General features: G+C 34.9%; 1 protein-coding gene across 1 annotated transcript; it reads left to right on the top strand.

The window, feature by feature from the left end:
• The first annotated feature begins 1,140 nt into the window (after positions 1-1,140).
• On the top strand, positions 1,141-22,072 carry LOC136031778 (protein canopy homolog 3-like). The gene is made up of 4 exons (XM_065711553.1): positions 1,141-1,258; positions 14,038-14,158; positions 16,259-16,393; positions 20,339-22,072. Exons 1-4 carry the CDS (start codon positions 1,162-1,164, stop codon positions 20,595-20,597), a joined length of 612 nt encoding a protein of 203 aa, XP_065567625.1. The 5' UTR covers positions 1,141-1,161; the 3' UTR covers positions 20,598-22,072.
• Positions 22,073-23,802: the final 1,730 nt, after the last annotated feature.

Genomic DNA, 23,802 nt, shown 5'->3' with positions numbered 1-23,802 from the left:
CCTTGCCACATAGCTCTTACGCTTTAACGATGTACAAGAAAACTGCTTTCAGCTTTACAACTATGAGGTTTCAAAAATCTGCAAGTAGATTTCCGAAATTTAGAAAACCCTTTTGTTATGACAAAGTTCTACTCAATTAACAGAAATTGCTTTTTCAATGCTAAAACCAGATAAAAAGAAGCTGAAAACAGAAAATGAAGATATATATACAATCTGAGCCTCTTCAGAACAAGACACAGAACAAATATTTTATATCTAGCTAGAAAAAAAAGACACATATGTAGAATGAAAATTGTATCGTTGTATTCAAGCTATTATTTGCATTTTTGATAATTCATCCCGAGCTTTATCCTGGGCTTCAGGTAAGGGGAAAAGAGATTCTCCCCAAAAGTTCCACGGTGTCAGCTCACAGTGCCAATACATTGGAATTTAGCTTGTGTGTTTTGTTTAAATTAGGCTGTGTGCCTGCATCTGCTGGTACACGTTTCATGTCCCCCTCCCAAACTCAAAACCCAAGCTGCAACCCTGGTCCTCATCTCATATAGCCCTAAGCCATATAAAAGAGACAAATGATACAAAAACAATGGAATTCTTGCTTTACATTATTCAACAATTATCAATGAATTTTTTTTCTATCGTAATCTTTTTTAATCAGCTTTCATCAATTATTATGTTACTTTTCTATAAAGCCTAAGGCTATACAACACCATTAGGGATGAAATGGTGACAAATTGTCAAAATGCAAAAGCTGATCGTGAACATGCAAATAAAATGAGTAACTTAATTATAACTATTTAAGCAATTTGACACATAAAACAGCAGCTACAAACAGTTGAAATTTGGCGGATCACATAAAATGGCTATTTTTCCATAAAAGCAGAGCAGGGTGAACCAAGGGTAAGCAAGCAAGGTAAAAGTAGAGCTATATTTGGAGCAAAACTTTGTCTTGCTTTAGCACTAAAGTACTATTTTAGCACTCTTTCATCATTTGTAGCATTTGCTACAATTTCTAGCACTGTAGTACGTGCTACAATTTGTAGCACTTTCATAATACAATTTCTTCTTTTTTGTCGTAGATGAAAATCGTGAGGATTTTGAAAAAGGCAGAGGGATTATGTCTGACAGTCAAGCTTAGCGCATTTAAGCATAGAATTTCAAATCATGGATCCGAGTCTTATTTTCATGTTTTTTTTTATGCCATTCTTTGTAAATTGCAAGGATGACGAAGATGGGGTCAAATTTGCCACAAAGTGTGAAGGTTTGGAACCCAACGCTTTTTATATGAAATTGTACAAAGTAACTTCCTGTCTGATGGCTCCTAGGCTTTTGGTCTAGGCTACATAGCCTAGACAAAGATTATTAACCTATCTGGCACTAGTTTGGGTAATTTTTCCAGTAAAATTATGAAAAGTTACTTTTGGGTTTCTTCAAAAGTATTTAGGTTATAAATATGAAACTTTCAGTAATGAATCCAGGGTTAAAAACATGGTAGGCCTATGGGAAGCTATTGCTGGCAAAATTTTACTTCAGCCTATTTTGGCTATCTTGGAAAGGGGCTATTTGAGGAAAAAACATTCAGTAGTGAGTCCAGGGCCAAATCCATGCTCCAGGAAGGTATTACCAAGCTTCTATGTTAATGCCCTTCTGATTTGTAAGTCCTAAAAATTTGTCTACCTGATATGTTCTGAGGCTAAACTGGTAAATGTTGGTTTTACCTTAAGTTACCTTAAATCACATTTACAGCAAGATAAGGTTGACTGCATCCTCCTGTAGAACATCTTGCTGTTGAATTGATGAGGTGACACAATTAGTGGGTGTGATGGGATGTGGCCTCCCACTGGTACTTCCATTCCATGTTACTCCACTCCAAATCAACTGCATTTTTGAAAAAATTAATTGATTCACCAGTGACAGTCTCATTTCAAAGACTGTTCCAAGTTGAGACAGTATGTACTAAGAAAAAGTTTGTCCTCTCTCTGTGTCTAGAGTGCTCCTGTTGCAGCTTCACTGATTGGCCTTGTGTCATAGTGGTAAGGGAGAGAGTAAAAATAGAGTTAGCCATGTTGTTTTGGTACATTTTCTTGACAAAAATGACATCTCCTCTGTGCTGCCAGTAAACCAATGCAGATATGTTTAGGCAATGCAGACATTCATGCTAGGGAAGCTGTTGGTGTGGGGCACAAAGCATAGTTGCTCTTCTCTGTGTGGTCTCTAGGGCTGCCACATCTCCCTTATATTAAGGATTTGTAACAGGGCAGCCAAACTCCAAATGTGGTCTTACAAGAGCATTATATAAGTTTCTTATTATCAGGGGATGGCATGATGATATGGTTTGTTTAATTAGGCCCAGGGCTCTGTTGGCCTTAGCAACTTGTTGCATAGTGTGCTCATGGAACTTAAACTTCCTGTCAATGATCACCCCCAAGTCTCTTTTTGGGTCATGAAGCTATTGTTAATAGATACATTTTGACTTTTTGAACATCTTTTCTCTCTTGCAAAACTACTGCAAACTCACCATTATGGAGTTATTACAGCCCAAATATTCTTGTATTTATACATATAGAATTGCAATCATTTCTGTTTTCTGTAAGATTGATTGTGCTATTGTTGCTATTGAATAATTATAAAATCCTTAAGATGTATTCAAGGAATTTTGAGGTAAAGCACAGCATATATTAAATATGTAACCTAACCATTGCTGTATTTATATTTGCCATGCTTTACCTCCACCCCCTTAATGTGCAAATATATAGCCTAAATTTATTTGCATAAACCAAACCAAATACAAACTAAATACTTAAATAAAATATAGCTACAGTTTATTTTGGTCTTCAAAGGTTTTTTTGGTCTTAAATGTTAGCAATTTCAAATTTCTAATCAACAAAAACAGAAATGATTGCAATTCTATAGCCTATTTATAAATACAAGAATATTTGGGCTAGGATAACTCCATAACAGTGAGTTTGTGATAGTTTTGCAAGAGAGAAAAGATGTTCAAAAAGTCGAAATGAATCTATTGACAATAGTTTCATGACCCAAAAAAAATGTTCCAGTAATACCAATATTGACTGCTAAACCTACTGAAATTTTGACAAAACAACATTTATGTTAATTTTCAGTTATCAGTTGCTTTTTCTCTGGTTTTACTTTTGAAAATGCAATTCCTGTTGCTTGAGTAGAATTTTAAGTCATGTCATTGGGTTTTTAGAACATTTAGGAAATGTATTTGTGTATCTTTGAAACCTCATTAATTGGAGATCTTTGAAACCTCAGAAATTGGGATGAGCAAAGTTGAAAACAGTTTTACTGTAGGCCTACTCCAATTAAGCAGAATATCTATTTGCTAGGTGTCACTTTGATAAAAGAAAGATTTTAAAGGTCAAGGCCCTTCAGAGGGAGAAATAGTATAGCTAGTTACTTCAAAATACCTTCCTGGGATTTACTTTAGTTTGTATACCCGTCCTTGAAAGTTTCATTTTCATAAACTAACTATATCCAAGACTGCTAAACCTATCCAAGGTTGCCAAAAATAGCTAAAGTAGGCTAGAATTTCACCAGGTAAAAAAATTCTAGTTTAACAACTTTTTCTATCTTGGAAAGGAGTTAAGTTAGGAGAATGAAACTTTCAGGGATAGCCTAGATCTATAAACTAAAGTATGTCATGGGAAGCTATTTTGAAGTGCCTATCTCTACTCTTCCTCCTTCTAGAGGGCACTGATCTCTGATGACTATTAAAATGTTTGGGTTAATAAGCAAACCAGTACTTATCTGATGTAGCTATGATGCTCAAAATATGAAATTGGTTTAATGCCAATGAAATATACATAAGTATTGTTAAAATAAAATACTTATACATCTCATAATTTCAATTATACTGAAAAGCAACAATTAAACCTAATCATGGACATAGGATCATAAAGGTAGAACAACACATTTAGAGCAAAGAAATAGTCAATCTTTAATATATATAAACTAAGAAAAGTGCTATGCTTTAGTATTTTATAATTATGTTTAAATAGGCTAGGCTGTAAAGCTAACATTTATCTAGATTCAAATGTTGTAAAAACCAGAAGAGAAAAGTTTAAGAATAGTTGCTCTCTAAAAGAGGTCATGCTAGAATAAGAAGAGAGATGTTTTAGTTTACAAAATTTGTGCTCTTTTTTATGGTTTTGATTATGTTTTTGACAATTCATCCCAACCCCTCTCCCTCTTTGTAGCCTTAGGCTATGTACAGAATAAACATGAAATTAAAATTGTACCACAAAATTTCTTATTTCATGTGTCTTTTCAACCATAATTGTCATTGTGCTAGCTATACAACCCCCCTTATCAACACTATTAGCCCTAATAGTAACTTAAATTTATTTGCAGTTTTCCCGATAATTAATCTGTATTAAAACTAGCCTAGTCACTTCAAATAGACTTAAACACATCCAGTTTAGCCTGAACAATTATGCTGAATATTGGATTAAAAATGCTATAATGTATTAAGGGTTTTTATTTTGTGAAAAAAAGGTGTTTTCCTGCTATAGCAATTGAAAAAAATAAGCACTGGAACAAGGCTTTGACCTTACTAACCTAGACTAAAATAGAATAGCCAAACAGAAGTGTCCATGTCTATGCAAAATCATCATCAGGAAGTCTAAGGTATAATAAAGTTACAAGCAAAACATTTCAAATCTAACGAAATATTCCCAAGTGATCACCTCTCATCAGGACTTCTCAGAAGAATATACATTTGCCTATATGGGTTCTTAGTGCATTAAATTCCTTACACAGCAAAGTGGAACACCCATAATAAGCTTCATTTAGAATGCAAATAATAATAAAAGAAAAGATGAGGACCTGATTAATGCAAATATGCTTACTGATTAATGGATCATTGGAAGCCTATTATTTATGTATAGGAAATATACTTTTTAATAAGAATTTCTGTCCAAGACTAGGCACTGGCCAGATACTGGAAGTCTTACTCTACATAGTTTAGGCTTAAAAATGAACAAAGCTAGGGCATGACCCCAGCTTTTGCCAGTGCTGAATCTTCAATAGAATATTTGATTAAGATTTTTTTATTTTTATTTATTTATTTGAAAACCCGTCAATCATATGAAATGAAAAAGATAGAGCACGAACAAATAAATATAAGAAAATATATAAAAACATATCAGAAGAGACATAACTAGAAAGAGACTCAACTAATAAAAGGGCAAACAAAATAGCACTAAAATGAATAAAACGAAAACAAATTTATTGTAAAAGGAGATTATACCAATCATGATCTACTATTTTAATATTGTGTCTATTGATTAAATTTTCAACTGCAACATGAGGGTTGGTTATGTGATACTTTTTAATGAGGATTGAGTTTCTGTACCAGGGAGGAAAATGTAGGAGGTATTTAGCAAAACAGAAGAAAAGCGCACGGATTTTAGACAGTTCAGCCTTCGAGAATAGTTTCCAAAATGGTGCCAGGTTCAGAATATGAGGTAAAACAGTAGCGTTGTATAGGCTGGCAAGGAGGGGGCAGCTAAAACGAAATTTAGCAGAGACTATGGAAGCATACGAGCTGGAGATTTGTTGATTGAGGTGTTTGATCAGTAGAAGACGTGTATGCCTTAGAGACGAGCCAATAGGGACTCTGAGGTAATTTATGTGGTCAGCAGTATTCACAAGATTTTCACCAAAAAGCAGTGATGGCACGTGTGGTGTTTTTTGCCAATTGAAGAGAACTATCTGGGTTTTCTCAGTGTCAAAACTGAGGCCAAGTTTTAGATATTTGGTTTTAAGCGTTTCAAAAATGTCAGAAGCTTTTTGCAATGTTCTACTTAAGTTCAAGACCTCGTCTACATAGCATATTAAGGAGGTGTCTATAGAGGAAAGAATGCATGAGGTTGGGCATTTATCTTGTGCTTGAAGAACATAATTATTGAACAAATGAGGGAAGGAGACAGCTCCCTGGCAGGCACCTTTCAAAATGGGGATCAATGTTTCATGAGGCCAGGGAGGCAAATTTTTGTTGGGAGGAAGCTTTAGGTGAATGGACAGCCTCGAGTACATATCACACAGGGATCAAACTATGCAGGGATCCAGACCTTGTTGTGAAGCTTTTAATAACATTGCAGCGTGTATGAGTGAATCAAATGCATGGCTGATGTCATGACTAGCTAAGGCTATGCTCTCTCCAGAAAAATCCGCATCAAGTAGAACACTCACTACAGCCGTCAAGGCATCAGCACAACCAGTGCGGCGCTTAACTCCGAATTGACGTGGCGGGGTGTAGCATTTAGTTTCCAGTTCATTAATGAATAGAAGCTCGAATAGTTTACATAAAGATGTGGTGACTGTAATGGGGCAGAAAGACGAGCATTTGATGTCATTTTTCCCTTTCTCTGGAATGGGGGTAAGATCCCCTACGCAGAAGGAGGAGGGAACAACACCTTGCATGAAGATCATCTGCATAAAAAGCGAAAGATGAATAGCGAGAACCAAACCACCATGTTTAATATGGATAGCGCTAACACAGTCAATTCCGCAAGAAGACTTATTTTTCAACCAACAAATTGCTTGAATAACTGACTCTAAACTGACAACAAAATCACCATGCAGAAGCTTATCAAGGAACTCGTCCAATTCTCTCTCGTACATGTCTTCAAGCTGGGGGTTAGGAGCAGCAAATTCACTTGCATAATAATAATACCAGTCCTCATCAGGGATTTCAGACGGCGACAGCAGAGGGGTAGGCTTTGCCAAAGATACAGACTTGAAAAGAAAATTTCGATCCTGTTTTGCACGGGTGGAATAGCTATCAACGAGAGATTTGCGGTGGAGGGAGAGCTCCTTCGAGAATCTACGCTTTGTGGTCAGTCTGATGCTATTAGTGATACCAGATCTTGGGCGCCCACAGTCTTTCCATACCGAAAACCAGAATTTTGCTCAATGACAAATGGCTACCAGCAAATGATTTTCGGGCCATTTTGCACCATCCCTCTACGAACTTTTACTTTAGGTACTGCTAACCTCTCAGCATGAAGGAGAGCGTGAAAAATTTCAGTACAATAAATATTGAGACAAATTTGGACTTCTTCTTTAGAGAGATCTTTCGGTTTTTGGAGGAGATTGAAGGGAATACGGATTTTATTAAGAATTTCTTCTGTCGCCAGAGCAATTAGTTGCTTATCAGCCTTAAGCCAATCAAGACGAAATTTAGGCTGTTGAGTTTCCTGGCGGGTTTGGTGACAATTCGAAGAGACAATATGTACAGAAGACAAGACAGGAAGGTGGTCAGAAATTTGATAATCCGTTACTACCCTAACATTTTGAACAGTTAATTTATGAGAAATGGCAACATGGTCTAGATTTGACACACTGGAGGAGCTGTGAATATATGTAAAATCCCTGTCTTTTCCTACCACAGCAAGGTAATCACCAAAAAGATTCTTAATCAAACAGGTACAAGATGATTGTAGAGAAGAAATCTCAGAAAGGTTGCAGTTGAAATCTCCAATTACTGCACAAGAAAAACCCTGGTGCTTAATTTTAGATATACATGAATTTAGTTTCTCACAAGAAAGGGCAAAAAGACGTTCTGAACGCTCATCTTTATAATCTGTTGGCAAATACACGTTAATAAATACACAACTTTCAATTCGTACTGCGAGAAAATTGTCAGACTTTTCGAATAGACTGGACAGAACACATGACTGAACAAACGTAGCTAGGCCTCCTGAAGGTCTTCCTCGGCTGCAGCTCTGCTTAGCTGGAACTTTGTAGGCCTTCGTGGTATGATTCAGTTCTAGCAGGTTTTCACTTTGCATGGTAATAAAGTGCTCTTGAATGCACACTACATCATGTTCAACACTTAAATCACTAAGGATCGGGAGCTTCTCAATGAACGAGCCATTGATGTTCCATGAAATGAAGCTATAGCACTTGCTCATGATTTCTGTAGTTGCCTGTTTTTGGGACAACTAATACTGTAGCAGGTATGACCCGGCACTTTACACTCTACACAAAAAGGGAGCTTCGCGCGTGGAATTGTGCTCATGCAAGCCACATTTTGAACATGTTGATGGATTTTCACAGTTGGAAGCTAAATGACCTATCCTGTGGCAGTTGAAACAACGGCGCAGAAGGAAAACAAATTCTTGGGCTTGTAATCGTTTGTAGCCAATTCTAACCGAGTTTTTAAGGAAAACTTCAAGATCACTCCGCGTCTGAAAATATACTTTATATGTTCTCGACTTTCCACACTGGGTTACCTTCGTACATTTTGGTATTAATTCTTCGAGCTTCGAGTGATCGATATCCTCCGGCACGCGCTTGACCACGCCGATATAAGCAGATTCTTTTAATGAGGCTTTTAGACTTGGGCTTGATGTTTTCATAGTTTCAACTATTTTCGTGGCTGCTGTCTTAGTTTGAACGACAAGTTTCCACTCGTTTTTGGTGCACTTTAATTCCGTAATGTCTTCCACAGAGTTCCTGCATATGGAGTCCAAGAAAACCTTGCGTTCGTTTGGGCCTTTAAGGTCAGTTGGTGGGTTTTTCACCATAACAGCGTATGACGGCTTTGAGGGGGGTGCACAATTTAAGGATTGTTGAGAGGGCTTAGGCAGGCTCATTTGAGGGTGGGTTAGCGTTGCTAGAGCACCGTCCAACTTCCTAGACATTTTGTTTATTTTAGAAATAGCTGTGGCGCTAATGGCATCGCCTATTGCGGGAACTTCACAGGGGCTGATATCACGAATTTAGGAATGTTCACTTTTTGTTTCGCGGCGTTTACTAAGATTTTCGACATTTCGAGAATATTTTCCTCATCTTTGGCACGGATTACTACTCTATTAGGCTCATTAAGTTCTATATGGAGAATTCGTTTAGCTAGTATAATTGTCTCATGGTCTTAGTAGCCTACCGCTGATTTGATAATTGATTCCATTTTAATGCCATTGCTCAGGAGAATTTCCAGGTGGAATGTTCTTGGAGAGAGCGATTATATGCAGGAGGAACAATCTACGGAGCTTTTGGAGCTTTTGTTTGGGGAATTTTTCATGGAGGGGGCAGGCAGATTTACCAGTATTGTTTCAGAAATAATCAGAAATTAAATAAAAAATAAGTTTTTTCAAGTGAGAGTAAGGAGTAATATTAAATCTTATTCTGTATGTGAAGGGGGTAACTCATCCTCAATACCTCCCTTTTGTTGCCAAAGTTTAACTTGTTGTCCTGATTTTTTAAGAGCGACTCCTGAAACACCAGAGCTGTTTAATTAGAATGAGAAGCTTTTTTAAAATACTTTAAAAGCTTAGCATGAAGAGCAAGGTACTGAGGAGTTGGCATCTCCCCTTGCATGACATGTTGCTTTTTAGCTTTCATAACCAAAGTTAAGCTTTTTGGTTAAATAACTATTTAGTGCTGGTAAAAGGAGATTTTTTCCTCTATGAATAGGATGATTGATCTTTTTTTGCACTAAATATGTGCAAAGTAGAAGTCTCCAATTATCTGGAAATAAATAAGTTTCAAACTGGCAACATATTTTTGAATTGAACTTCAACAAGTCTGTTTTTTCCTTGGATTTTCTTCTATCATTCTTTGGCAAACTAACAGCTGGGAGAAGGCAATATACTAAATGAATGAATTAAAAAAAGAATTTCAATTTATAAGCAACTGTTAGTGGAGTATGCTGATGCAGAAACAAGGTAATAATTCATCTGTATTCTTGAAAAAAAAACGAATGCTTCTAATTTTTTAATTTTTCAAATTTAAGTTAGATGGTTTGGAGACAAAATTTTCAGCACCCTGTAAGCCATGTGAAGAGTAATTAGAAAGTACTCTAAGAGACACCAGCCTTTTATACCCAAATGGAGGAACAAATTTCACCTGCCTAAAGATTTTTCCAGAAGACTCCTTCCTCAAGGTCGTTATTACAGAGAGGGGCCCAGGGGTCCCCTCCCCCGAGATTCACAAAGAATTTAGTTGCATTTTTGCTCTCAGCTATCAATTTTGATTTTTGATGTATGCTTGGATGGAAGTGCTTTATAGCAATAAAATTTCTTTCTTTACAGACCTTTTCTGTATCAGTCTATGACTAGGACTTAAGATTCTCCCACGTCCTTAGCCGAGATTTTTTTTTTCAAAAACATTGCGTGTAATTGATGAAGATGGTTCTTTAGCTCTCAGTTGTTGAGGCAAGAATAGGAGGTACTAGATTAGTCTCATTCCTGGCAAAACCTTTCCAGTGGTTTGGCCAGGATTATTAATTAACTACTGCAGCTTTATACACCATTTTCCTTTTTTCGTGTTTTTAAATGCCCAAAAAAGATTGAACATTAAAAAATGAAACAGATTAGCCCTACAACAGTGTTGCATTGATGCCAATCGTTTAGACCAGTTTTCTATAGAGTGTAGATAGGCAATTATTGTCAAATATGCTGGCCTACATGATGACCTCACTACAGTTTAAACACCTTATTACAATCCCAATTCTAAAAGAATAGTTTACTTGCAAACCCTAACCATAGTAATGCATTAACTTCCTGTAATACCTTAGAAAACAATTATGCAGCTGTGAAAGTTAGGAGGATTGAAAACCCATTTTGAAACTTAAGTTTATGAATTACAGTTAAATTTCAATAAAACGTAAAAATATGTATTTGGTCTAAACTGTCAAATGAGCAGAAAGGGTAGAGGGCTTAGGAGGAAGACCTGTGGCCGTTTTGATCGAAAACACAACTAATGTTGACCATCAGAGCCACACAAAACATCTATTGGTCATTGGGTTGAACAAATCTTCTATTTTTCTTCTAAATCTTTGAAAAATATTTAAATGCTTTAGTTCAGAATTTTTGAATTAAACTAACTTTCCGAATTACTTCTAAGCCAAAGCATTAATACTCTTTTTCATGAAACAAACCGACATTCAGGAGACACCTCAGTCACTGCACACACAATCACGTTGCTTGACATTGGTCAGAAGTCTTTTATAAACCATTACCAGATTCCTGATGCTCGTAAGTAGGCACTGGAAACCAGGAAAAGACTAAATTTTCTGAAATATTTAACAAAACTGGTATAGTCACAAAACGTTGTTGTTTTCAAAGTACATGGCTCCAAAAGTATTCATTGCTGGTGTTCAGCCCTTCAAAAAAAAGTGCATTCTATAAGCACTGCTTGCTATTTTGAATTTGAGACAAGTAAAGGATCACATCAAACGCTATTCATTTGAAAAACGACTTGTTTTTCATTTAATTTCTGGTCACTTTAACAAAAAATGTCAGATGGATTACGTTTTATGGTGATTAAATCTGCAATTTGCTTTGGTGTGGGTCAGTAAGAGTAGGATGAGCTAAACCAAGCGATGGATTTAAAGCAACCAAAAATTATCTAAAAAGCTATTCAGCTTTAGAGGCAGAAATCCTGCGCAGTGGTGCTTATCATGGTAGCCTAAAAAAAAAAAAAAACATCACAGTGATAACAATAAGAAATGTTGGTCCATCCAACCTCGTCAGAAGTGCCATATGAGCTCTTGGCTCTTGTTTTTCATTTAATTTCTAATCGTTTTCTAAACATGCTGGAAATCTTCCTCTGTGGAATATTTTTTCGGAAATCTCTCCATTCCCAGGGGAAGGTTTCTTCCACAGAAAACTCCACCATGGAAAATTTCTCTCACAAATAAATCCCCATGGAGAATTTCTCCCGCAAAAAATCACCCATCAAGGGTCCATCCAGCAGAAATCCTCCCCTCCCACAAAAAAGTCCAACCCCTATGAAAGTTTCCTTTGGATTATTTCCCCCAAAAACTTCCACGTGCAGAATTGAGTTGCCAGATAGAAAGTAAGACAATTAAAAATAATTTTGATAGGAATTCTGGCATACACCCCTCTGTAAAACTTCCCCTCGAAAGTTCATCACCAGAAAACTCCCTTCCCGACAGAAAATTCTCCCATTTGAGAATATCCCCCCCTCCTGCAGAAAATTCACTATACACAAAAGTATCTGCATTCTCCCAATTGACAAATACTGTATGTAAATAATGCGAAAATTTCATGACTTAAAGCCCATTCCCCAGAAGCTGTAGGGATCATGTCATTGCCAGAGGCAATGTTTGTTTGACTTTTCAACTATTCTAAACAAAATGGTTTTCTCAAGTTTTTGATCAGCTAACTTAGGGATGATATCATTATTACTAGCAGTTCAACTAAAAAAAAGAGCAGTTCAATTCTTGGGAACATCCTGGCTATGTGTCTGATATGGAACAGAGGTGCTATTTGGGCCAAATCTTGGGATGGACAAAAACTCCATCTGGTTCCCCTCCCTGGCGATTCACTTCGTATTGCGTAAAAAAAATGCGGGTTTTGGCAGTACATCGATCGAATGTTCCAAGTAAAAATGTATTTTCAGCATCCATGATTTGCTTGGAAATGTACTGTAACCGAATGTTGAACTTGGCTACATTGAGCTCTAAGATTAATTATAACAATGAAGATTATAGTCAATGAGGTTAAGTGAAAACTAAACTGAAAGTAGAAAATTCAACCAGACTGGCCTTCCTCAGAGTGAAACTTTTTAATTTAAGTAAACAATACATCAGTGCAATAAGTTTGTTAATTCTATAAAAAAAAAAACTAAAAACCAATAGCAAAAGATACCAGACTAACTCTCAATTGTGCAAACAAAGAGTTAAAAGAAAGGGGCTTATTCTTCTTTGACAACATTTAGATTATTTAAACACTATGTTTTGTCTACTGATAACAATTGGTATATATAGAAAAATAATTTGATGTATAGAGAGAGTCAAGGTGTTTCTTTTGTCTTAGTGTCCCTACAGTAGAGCTTCATTTTACTTGTCTTCTGTGAACAACATAGGAAAAAATGTAGGCAGCAAGTCTGTAGCCCCACCTTGCGGCCGGACGAATCGAGCCTGGACTCCCGCATTCTGCAGGACAAGCTCAGCGTTAGAATTTTGTCAAATTACATAATAACTACATATTACATAATTACGTATTACATTACATAATACCTATACGGCTATCAATAGCATGATAATAATGCATGACTATCATTAACTTGCCTTACTGTAATTTTCTTATTTTGTTTGCAGTCAAATTATGTTTTTATTAAATGGAATATACTCTGGTGTGAAAAATAATATTGTGCTATTTATTATGGTGGTATGACCAACTACCATTTTGGTGGCAACAAACTGTTCGAGGTTATTTTTTGAGCACGGATTCCAAAATCATCATTTGGATCTGAGAAACTTTGTTTCTCGGCTCTAATGTATACTCTGGCTCTCAGATCTAAAATGGTGGTTTTTTTTGGTGGCAACAAACTGTTCGAGGTTATTTTTTGAGCACGGATTCCAAAATTATCATTTGGATCTGACAAACTGAGAAAGCTCTAATGTATACTCTGGCTCTCAGATCCAAAATGGTGGTAGGTGTATGTATTACTCTCACTACTCAAAAAAAATTACCCTCATTTCTTTCTTTTCATTTCTCTGTATATGATTGGAAGATGAAATGCATGATTTTATTCAGTTATAGAATTAGAGAATGATTAGATTTCTGATTAGAAATAACCAAATGAATTAATATTATCTTCATTCAAGAAATTAAATCGTTTACTCAAGACATAAGTCGACTGTTAACAAAATCACAGAAAATATTAATGGCAATCTATTTGTAATTGCTGTTTGGCAGCTTTGCAGGGAATGTTACATTTTTTTTTCTATGTTTTTCACAGGAGACTGTTAAAATGAAGTTCTACTGTAGGGACACTAAGAAAAAGAAACACCCCGACTTTCTCTATACATCAAATTATTTTTCTACATATACCAATTGTTATCAGTAGACAAAACGTAGTGTTTAAATAATCTAAATGTTGTCAAAGAAGAATAAGCCCCCTTTCTTTTAACTCTTTGTTTGCACAATTGAGAGTTAGTCTGGTATTTTTTTTTTTTTTTTTTTTTTTTTTTTTAGAAGAAAGATATTGCAGTATGATAAGATCGCTAATTTTTGTGGTTTTAATGTGGTATTATTTTAGTTTGCAAGATTACATCATTTGAATTAGAAGAAAAGCTGAGAGTAACCAGAAAAAGTCACCAGGTTATTGAAAGTTGCTATAGTTTGGATGCTTGCAATAAGAAGACGAAGTACAGAGTTTCGTAAGTAAATCCGTTACAAATTTGATTTTATAGGTTATAGTATCTAAATGAAAATTATCAATGTTAAGTGACTTGTTAAAGCTGTGATTTTTACCCTGATTTTATTGCAATTTTACTCAAATTTGAAGTGTGATTGGTAAAACTGAATAACTAGTCATTGAGACAACCCCCACCCCCTCGTTCACTGTTTTGACCAATAACACCTTTGATTAGGGAAAAGAGCTTTTGAACGTTGAAACAACCCTTTCTATAGTTAAAATGCCTATGATTTATCTTAGAAATGCTCATTGGTAATTATATCAGTAGATAGTATATATTTTTTATTTTTCTCCTTCCCTCTCCTGCTCTAAGTAAAATCGTGTAAAACTGTGATTTTTTGTTGTTGTTCTTATTTTTATCATATTTGTTAGTCTTTATCTAATGCTAAGACATTGAAAGTCAATGTTTACTGCTTTCCCTTTTTTGAAAGCCTATTGGAAATATTGTGCATTTCCTTAGAGTTGAAGTTTAAAATTTGCAATGTAGAACTAATGAATAACGAAGAGTCAACTGAATTTTTTATTACTCATAACTTTGCCTATTCAAATGTGTTTGTTTTTTTCTGTATTTTGTTTTCCCATCTTTGACTAAAAAAAAAGAAAATGAGAAATTTAACTAAAAAGGATAGTGCTCAAAGGAAAAAACTGTAGCAAAAATGAATCCTGAGGGGAAGTATACCAATGATTATGACAATAAAATTTGACATTTTCTGTGTATTAAAATTGGGTTAATTTTAATAAATAATGAGAAAAAAAGATTCACATTTCACGAACAACGAACAGAAATGGAAATGAATAATCAAGTGAAACTTAAAAGGAACAGAAATTAGAACTCCTCCCATCCACTGACTCTGAGCCTTCTAGAAGGCTTATCTGTTATTTTTGCTTTACTATAAACCATGTGCATTTTAGAAATTATAATTTTAATTTTTCGAAGCTTGAACAATAAAACAGGAGAATTACGATTATAATATCAGGAAAGAAAATTTTTTTAAGAACAACCATATTTAAGACTTTCAATTTGATTTTACTGTTTAAAAGCACGCTTTCTATAGAAACTTTTCCATTTAACACAAACAAATGGAAAATTGATACCTAAATAAAACTAGAGGTCTATTGTTTATCTGACTAATGAAATAAGATTGATTATTTAGAAAATATAAAAATTAGTTTTTAGAAATATCAGTAATATTTACTTTTCCATATTCTAACGATGAGAAAAATATATTTAGAATATATTTTGTTTTCAGTAAAGCACAAATGACGCTCCATCCTCTAAAGACTGTAAGGAGGCGGTAGTCCTTCTACATTAATAGTCCGTAAATACAGATATTTATGGTATTCCTTGAAACTGAAGAACTAATTACTGAAACTGAATAATAATGTTATATTAAATTTGTTAATCAACGGACTTGATAATAACTGGGTATAACATATACCCTAGTACTATGATTTGTAAAATGAGATTAAAAGGGTATGCAGAATTTAAATACAATAGAATGAATTGAACCATCAAAGCTCAGTAACGTATATATGTTTTTCTAATATATTTTTCATATCAATAGATAGATAGATGCAAGGCCGTATCCAGTTTTTTTTCGGGTAGAGGGAGTACCAAAAGCACATAATTGAAGTCTCATGTTTTTATGCATGTATTTCGTTTTTACGAGCCGGACAAACATTTTGGGGGGGGGGCATAAAACCCCCTAACCCCTCCCCATGAACACAGCCAAGGATAGATGCAATTCGGGTTATGCTTATGGGAAAAATTATAGGCTCATTAACCTGGATAGTGAGTAGGGCGAAGGATTAGAAATGCTGTAAAAGTAAATTTTTCTTTGGGAACAGTCTTGGCAGGAAGAAATAGGGAGCTCCTCACCACTTTTGTTAAATCTTCAACCTAACGCTTACTTTCTTTGCTTGTTTCTTACCGCGCGTCTTGATATATCTCTTACTTAATTTTTTCTTTAGTAGAAAAAGCAACGTCAACATTCATTTTTTGTAGTAAGATTTGCAATAACAGAAAATGTATTTATTAAAAAACTGTTGTCCGAATTTTCAGGCAGACGAGACTAGAAGATAGTCTAGACGAGCTTTGTGAGAGAATGCTTCAGTACAATATTCACAAGGAGAGGACTGATTCAACTCGATTTGCAAAGGGGATGAGTCAGACATTTGAAACACTTCATGGTCTAGTGTAAGTATCTCGAAGGTTTAACTGATGCTTTTCGATTTTCTAAACGATTTCAAAGAAGAACGAGATTGTAAGCAGAAGTTACTACTTATCCTCTTTTGCAAAGAAAAGAGCTAAAATTAATGCTGAAGGACTGTTTTGGCTATATATCAAGCATCCACCATCAGCGAAGAATAAAATCAAATCAATAACATTAAATGAGCGGTAATTTCAAATTTGTTTCAGATAAATGTAAAAAAACAACTAAATAATGACTTTAATCACGACCCAACAAGTACAGATTGCTGAGCTTATTTAGGTTAATGCCGCTAATGCTTTCCTTTTACTATTATTAGGTCTCAATTTAAATCCATTACCATCTAGAGAAAAAAGTGTTTGTTTTGGAAGTTGTAACATAGAAAAACAGTTTCTGATTGCAATTTGGGCAGTAATTTGCCTAGCTAGCTGAAGATGCGATTTCGATGTACTCTGGCCAGAGTTTGGCGTGCCAGGGTTTCGAGACTCATGGTTCCGTGGGACTTGTATAATAAAAAAAGGGATCAAAATTAAAATGCACTGGTCTTTGACAAAATGCACGTTGAGACCCGTAAAAATAAAAGATTCTTCGGTAGCATGCAGCGCATCTCCCATTTCGCTCTTTGACACACCCACATGCTTCCTAAATAAACGTTTAAAATAGCCTTAACAATTGGATAATTCCTCCATCATTCTCGAATGTACAACCACCTCAACTGTTTATTATAAAAAAAAGTATTTTCTGTAAAAACAATTTAACACAAGTAAATACAAGTCTAAACACAATTGCATATATTTTTTCTAGCTCTTGAATCTTTAGTTACCTATTTCTTTATTTTTTTTTTTGAAAAACTAAGAATCTTTACTTTTTGGCTCAGTATAGGCTTTGCCTACTGAAAAAGGTAAACCAGCCGGAAAGGCAATATTTCTGGATATAAAATGCCACCCGCATGAAATGCTATATATTAGGCTGGTTCAAACTGAAAGAGTACATATATCCACAACGCAAAACCTGAATAATAAAATCATAAGAGGCAAAAAATTCCAAAGTAATTTCAAAGGACAGTTAAAGTTACAAAATGGTTTTCCAGTTTCATATGACATTATTTAATCCTTTTAAGTACTTCTAAACAAATTCAGATTACATCATTCAAAAACTTGCAAAACGGAAACAGTCTTGCATCTGCTGGTAAAAATCGTTTGGAACAAAAAAATAGTGAATTCGTTATAAGTTTACCTTTATTGGTTTATTCAAGAAGATGTCAGCCTGCGTCTTTCTCGTCTTAAGTTTATTGTCTCAAAAATGCCATAAATAATAATTTTCATTATGCCATTTTAAATAAAAAAAGACTCTTTTCAAACGAAAGTAAAGAGCAACATTAGAACCTGAAACTAACAGAAATTATATCATTTTTGGACGGACACCCCCTCTTCAACCTCCGTTCTTTGCACTAAAGTTTTATAATGGTCTTTAAATACCAATTTTTCAATTCAACTGTATTTGAGGAGGGGCTTTCTCCCCTTATATGCTAGACGATTTCAGGTCTTTTGAATTTTTAATGTTGGTCTTCACTTTTGTTTAATAAAGCTTTTTTTTATTAAAACTCTTTCATCTTTAATTCCATATCCATGATTGCCTAAACTTAGAGGAGCTCTAGCACCCTACTGAACGTGATTTTTTAAACAAAAACAATTTTTGCAAGGAAATGATTTGAGGAAAAATCTCATTTAGTGTAATTACTTTCTGAGACAAAGTATAATTATTTTGGGGAGTTTAATTTGTGTTTCCAATATAATAATAATTTTTCATGTGCTAATGTTGCTTTGAGTTTCCTTTGACAAGGGTTACTCCTTACACACAGTTTGTTTTTACTTTTAGCTATTTAATTTAAGGCTCTTCCAAAATGGGAAGGAAGCTCCTAATCCCTCATTCAACCCTCGTTTATTTATATAATTGTTTAATAATCGTAAAACAATTCTCCCAGAAAAATCTTCCGACTGTGCTCATAATATCTCCCTCCCCCACGTTCCATATTCTGGACGGATGAGACTCTGAATTTCAGCATAAAATTGACCTTTACTCGGAATCACTGATACAGGGTAACCTAGCCCCTCACAACAAAGAAGAAAGGTGCTAGTGAGCTTTTGCAGCATCTGCTACAATCTATTAGTTAACACGGCAAATTACTACAATTTCTGTCAGGTAAAGAACATCAAAATATCTAGGGATATATCCTCACGAAATTGGCGCTAGAAACCTATCGTTTCTCATGAGTTTTCCTATGTCTAGTTGTTAAGCCATGTTTCAGGTCCAGTGAAACACCTGGATTTCCCCAAGACTTTTGTTTTTTCTATCTTGAACATGTTCAGACCTGATTTACCCCCCTAATCCTGTATGCAGCATCCGTGCCTTCTTTGTATGCAATATAACAATGATGCAATAAGATAATAGTTGTAATCTTGATTAATCAAGCAGTTTGTGCTAACGAATTGTAAGTAAGAAGCGACGTGGCTTTATAGTAACCGAAACTTTAAAAATTTTGATACCAATAGATATGTCAAAAGGATCTGCTTATTATGCTGATTTCAAATATTTTAGTTTAGTAAGCCGTAAGTTTAGAACTAGCCATCAAAAGCTAAAAACCTAAGAAAAAATATTTGATTCTTAAAAAATGGGTGGGGGGAATACCCCCTACAAACCAAAGAATCTTAACTAAAATCGCACCATCAAATTCAGCGTATCAGAGAACCACATTGTAGAATTTTCAAGCTCCTATCCGCAAAAATTCGGAATTTCGTATTTTTTGCCATATGAAAGATGACTGATGTTTTTTTTTTTTTTTTTTTTTTTTTTTTTTTTTTTTTTTTTTTTCTTTTTTTTTTTCTTTAGAGGTGGTTGTATCGACCCAGTGGTTCTATAGTATTGAGAGAGGGCTCATTTGTTTGTTTTTTCTGTTATTTAATCTTCCATAGGGGGACCAGATGTATTGATTGCACTTGCATGGTTGGAGGAGGTCTGAATATGTTCAAGGTTGAGAAACCAAAACTTTGGAGAAAGCCAGCTGTTTCACTGCACCTAAAAGATAGCTTAAGAACTAGACAAATAAAAACTCGTGAGAAATGATTGGCTTCTTCAGCCAATCTCATGAGGATTTATCCCTAGATATTGTGATGGTCTCGGAACTAATAGAATTTGTAGCATTTTGCCGTGTGATCTGATAGGTTCTAGCAGCTGTCCTTCAAACTCATTAGCACCGTTCTGCTTTGCCGTGCGGGATTAGGTTTCCCCGTAGCTGTGATTTGGAGCAAAAGTCACACTTTTGTCTGTTATAATAGCGGCGCTTTGACCCCTTTGAACCATTGGAACACTTTCCAATGTGACCTTTGGAACACACTGTGAACCATTTCACAGGTAAATTCTAGCAAATTTTTGGGAATCAAAAGAAATTTTAAATTTGTTTGTATACCTTATGAAGGCTGAAGGAGAGTTAGGAATTTCGTATAAAACACCTTTTTTGAGGCTCGAGCACACTTCCATTGCCTCCTCAAGCGCCCACTGGCCCTCTCCCATCACAACTGATGTACAGTTATGCACCACCATATGTAATTTTATTTTGCCCTAAATGATTCAAGCGAGCTAAATGAAATAAATGTCTGTGTGAACTATTTATTTTTTATTGAATTCATGCATCTTCAGAGATGGAATCCCCACCTAGCGGCCACTTTTTTCAAAAATGGAATAAATTTTCTTAGGATTTTGGCGAGCAACTTTAGAATTAAGTAATTGTTTATATTCAAAATCACCCAATTCTTTTATTAGATATATTCTTATTGAAATCTCTTTTTTAGAGTTTTGATGACTGTTAGCCTCGTTAGCCCAAGGCCCCCCAAGAATGACTTTCGAATATTTTAATTTTATATTGATTTTTCCAGGGCAAAAGGAGTCAAGGTAGATCTCGGTATACCTTTTGAGCTCTGGAATAATACGTCAGCAGAAATATCCAATTTGAAATCTCAATGTGAGTCGCTACTTGAAGACCATGAAGAGGATATAACTAACTGGTTTTTTAAGCACCAAGAAACGGTTGACCTTCGGACTTATTTGTGTAAGGACAAATATTTGAAAGATAGCGATGCCACTTGTTTGACAGAGCCAATGGGTCTTCCCACCTCCGCCGGAGCAACGGCCTAAAGAGTCAAAGACAAACAGCATGAAGAATAAACAAAAGAATAAGAACAAGGATGAAGGGGAACTTTAGAAAGTATTAAATGAGGCAAGACTTTCTAATGACCTTTTTTACACAAGAGAGTGAGGAGAAAATGGCAACCAAGCTAATTTGTCAATCTTAGTTTTATTTACTTTGTATAGATATTTCCTTGTTCAATAGCAGAATGTAAATGTGTTTTAAGAAAGGGCGAAGACAATTTGAATTCGATATTAACAAATATATTGCTTGAAAACAAAATGTTCAGGTCTTGTGATTTCTCTAATGCTCTGTTTTATTTTCAAAGGAAGAAATACTTTCAAAATAGCAGACGCATTAGGTAACTTGACCTTTTCAGTTTAATCATGTTCGTAATAAATTATCCCTAGGATAAGCAACTTTGCTTCGTAGTGTGTATTTTACCCCTCTTGATACGAGATGTACTTTAATTGGAGTCAATGGCTAATTTACTGTTCAATTGATTTGATCGATACAACTTTGAATGGTTGGAATATTAAAAAAATGAGCTTTTTTTTATTTGGGGTTAAAGATGGTTCTATGCTTTGAGTCGCTTTTTTTATATGTTTTTTTTTTTTTTTTTTTTATGGTTGTTCTAATGGCCTTGAAATTTTGAATTATGAATATTTTTCCTCCATTTACATATTTATTTTTAGTTAATATTTTGTATTTATCTTTTTTTCATTTTGGCCAATTCCTAGTCCTGACATCTAATATATTTGAAAGTTGAATTTATTTGTTTTCATTAAATTTATTTGAAAATTGTTTAACAGTAACTAAAATTATTTCTAGTGTTTAGTCAAAGCTACTGAACTGAAACACATATAAGATTTTGTATTGCATTTTGTGTTAAAAAATATGTTTTTTTCACACCATTCTTATTACTTTGTTCTGTAAACATTCCAGGTGCACCAGGAGGTCCTTGAATTTCAGTCTTGAATCTTGATTTAATAATTCAAAAACCGACTCTTTGGTTTAACGCAATATGATTATAATCTTTGCTCACACAGGTGTAATCCTTTGGGGGCAAGGGGAGTTTGAGTTGGAGCACAGAAAAAACCATTGTTTCTCTGCAGCCATATTTCATGTTGGTTCAAGAAGAAATATGTCTTTATACGGGCGATTATTTGGTTCGCTACTGTTTCTGATCAGAGTTAAAAAATTCGCTTCTCCGGCCAGCAAAGCTCTTTCTTAGACTAACATTCAATGAGTTTTTTTTTTTTTTTTTTATGGCAACATTTTTTGGAAGACGTGTTTCGCAATCCCATTTTGGAGTAAAAAAAGGAAAAAAAAATACATCAAAACATAAAATGGTTTACAAACACAAGAATACTAATTAACAAAATGAATAATCATTCATTGGATATTTGATAAAATCGTTGTTTCTTATTATGCAAAAAAAAAAAAAACATTAGTACGTTAAATAGATTAAAAACAAACAAAACTTGTAGAATTTACAAAGAGTTTAAAGACGCTAATAACACCATAAAAAAAGGGGGATAAAGAATCGAACTAGCATAGATAAGAAGGAAGAGATAAACTATTACGATGATTTTCTAACTTTCTCAATAATGTAGGGGACAATTTGTTTTTTTCGTATTTTGACGTAAGGCCGCACCTTGTGTCCTGGTATGGTTACAATTGAAGTTCTTTCAGCATGGGCTAATATCTGTAATTTAGCCTACGCTACTTGTCATTGAAATTTTGCTACTACGTCTCCAAACATCACTTGGACTAAAGTATTGCTTCATAGCTGTGTATTTTGACAAGGTCGATTTTGAAAAATATTAAATAAAAAAAAAACAAGTTTTTTAAATGAAAGTAAGGAGCGACATTAAAACTTAAAACGAACAGAAATTACTCCGTATATGAAAGTGCTTTTCCTTCTCAACGCCCCGCTCTTTACGCTAAAGTTTGACTTTTTCTCTTAACTCTACATTTTAAAACAGTAACAAACTTTAGCGTAAAGAGCGGGGCGTTGAGAAGGAAAAGCCCCTTTCATATACGGAGTAATTTCTGTTCGTTTTAAGTTTTAATGTCGCTCCTTACTTTCATTTAAAAAACTTGTTTTTTTTTATTTAATTTCTGAACGTTTTTGAATCAATGCATGTTTTGATTTTGGCTCTCCGCAGAGGAATAATTAAAACGAAATTTGTATATTTATTTTTTTTTGGCTAAATGGCTTTGTCATAATTTTGATCGACTGATTTTGAGAAAAAAAGAGCGGGAGAGGAAGCCGAGTTGCCCTCCGATTTTCGGTTAATTAAAAAGGCAACTAGAACTTTTATTTTTTTACGAATCTTTTTATAAGTAAAAGATATACGTAACTTATAAATTAGCTTACGTAAAGAACTTTTGTATTCTCATGTTTTTATTACATATATGAGGGGGTTCGCCCCCTCGTCAGTACCTCGCTCTTTACACTAAAGCTTAAATTTTGTCCCAATTCATTAAGAATGACCCCTGAATCGCAAAAGCCGCAGAATAAATAGTTGAAATTACTAAAAATACTTTAGCGTAAAGAGCGAGGTATTAGGAGGAGGTGAGCCCCTCATATGGGTAATAATTACTGTTCGTTTTAAGTTTTAATACTGCTGCTTACTTCCAGCTGAAAAAAAACTTTTTCATATTTATTTTTTCATTGTTTTTTTTTAAGTAATACTAGTAAATCCTGCGCTCCTTTCATGGAAATTTTCTTCCCCCATGACAAATTCCTCGATGGAAAGTTCCCCCAGCATATCCCCCTCTTCTCAACCCCTGCCTCCAACCAAAAAGTCATCCTGAAAACGCCTGTACACTTCCCAATAACCATTACTATATGTAAGCACTGGTCGAAGTTTTGAACTTGTAACCCCTCCCACGGGGACTTTGGGGGAGTAAGTCGTCCCCAAAGACATAGTTATAAGGTTTTTTACTACGCTGAATAAAATGGCTATCTCAGAATTTTGATCCGTTGACTTTGGTAAAATAATTAGCGTGGGAGGGGGCCTAGGTGCCCTCCAATTTTTTTGGTCACTTAAAAAGGGCACTAGAACTTTTCATTTCCGTTAGAATAAGCCCTCTCGCACTATTCTAGGACAACTGGGTCGACACGATCACCCCTGGGGAAAAAAAAACAACAAATAAACACGCATCCGTGATCTGCCTTCTGGCAAAAAATATAAAATTCCACAT

This window comes from Artemia franciscana, chromosome 1 (assembly GCF_032884065.1).
Source record: "Artemia franciscana chromosome 1, ASM3288406v1, whole genome shotgun sequence".
Taxonomy (NCBI): domain Eukaryota; kingdom Metazoa; phylum Arthropoda; class Branchiopoda; order Anostraca; family Artemiidae; genus Artemia; species Artemia franciscana.
Note: the sequence above shows the minus strand (reverse complement) of the source record. Positions and strands in the feature narration are given on the sequence as shown.

Bases quoted from the DNA above. Each gene is read 5' to 3' on its own strand.
- LOC136031778 (XM_065711553.1), top strand. From the start codon at position 1,162: ATGGATCCGAGTCTTATTTTCATGTTTTTTTTTATGCCATTCTTTGTA. The intron at 1,259-14,037 runs GTTTGGAACCCA...GTATTATTTTAG, and splicing joins ATTTGCCACAAAGTGTGAAG to TTTGCAAGATTACATCATTT. The intron at 14,159-16,258 runs GTAAGTAAATCC...CCGAATTTTCAG, and splicing joins AAGACGAAGTACAGAGTTTC to GCAGACGAGACTAGAAGATA.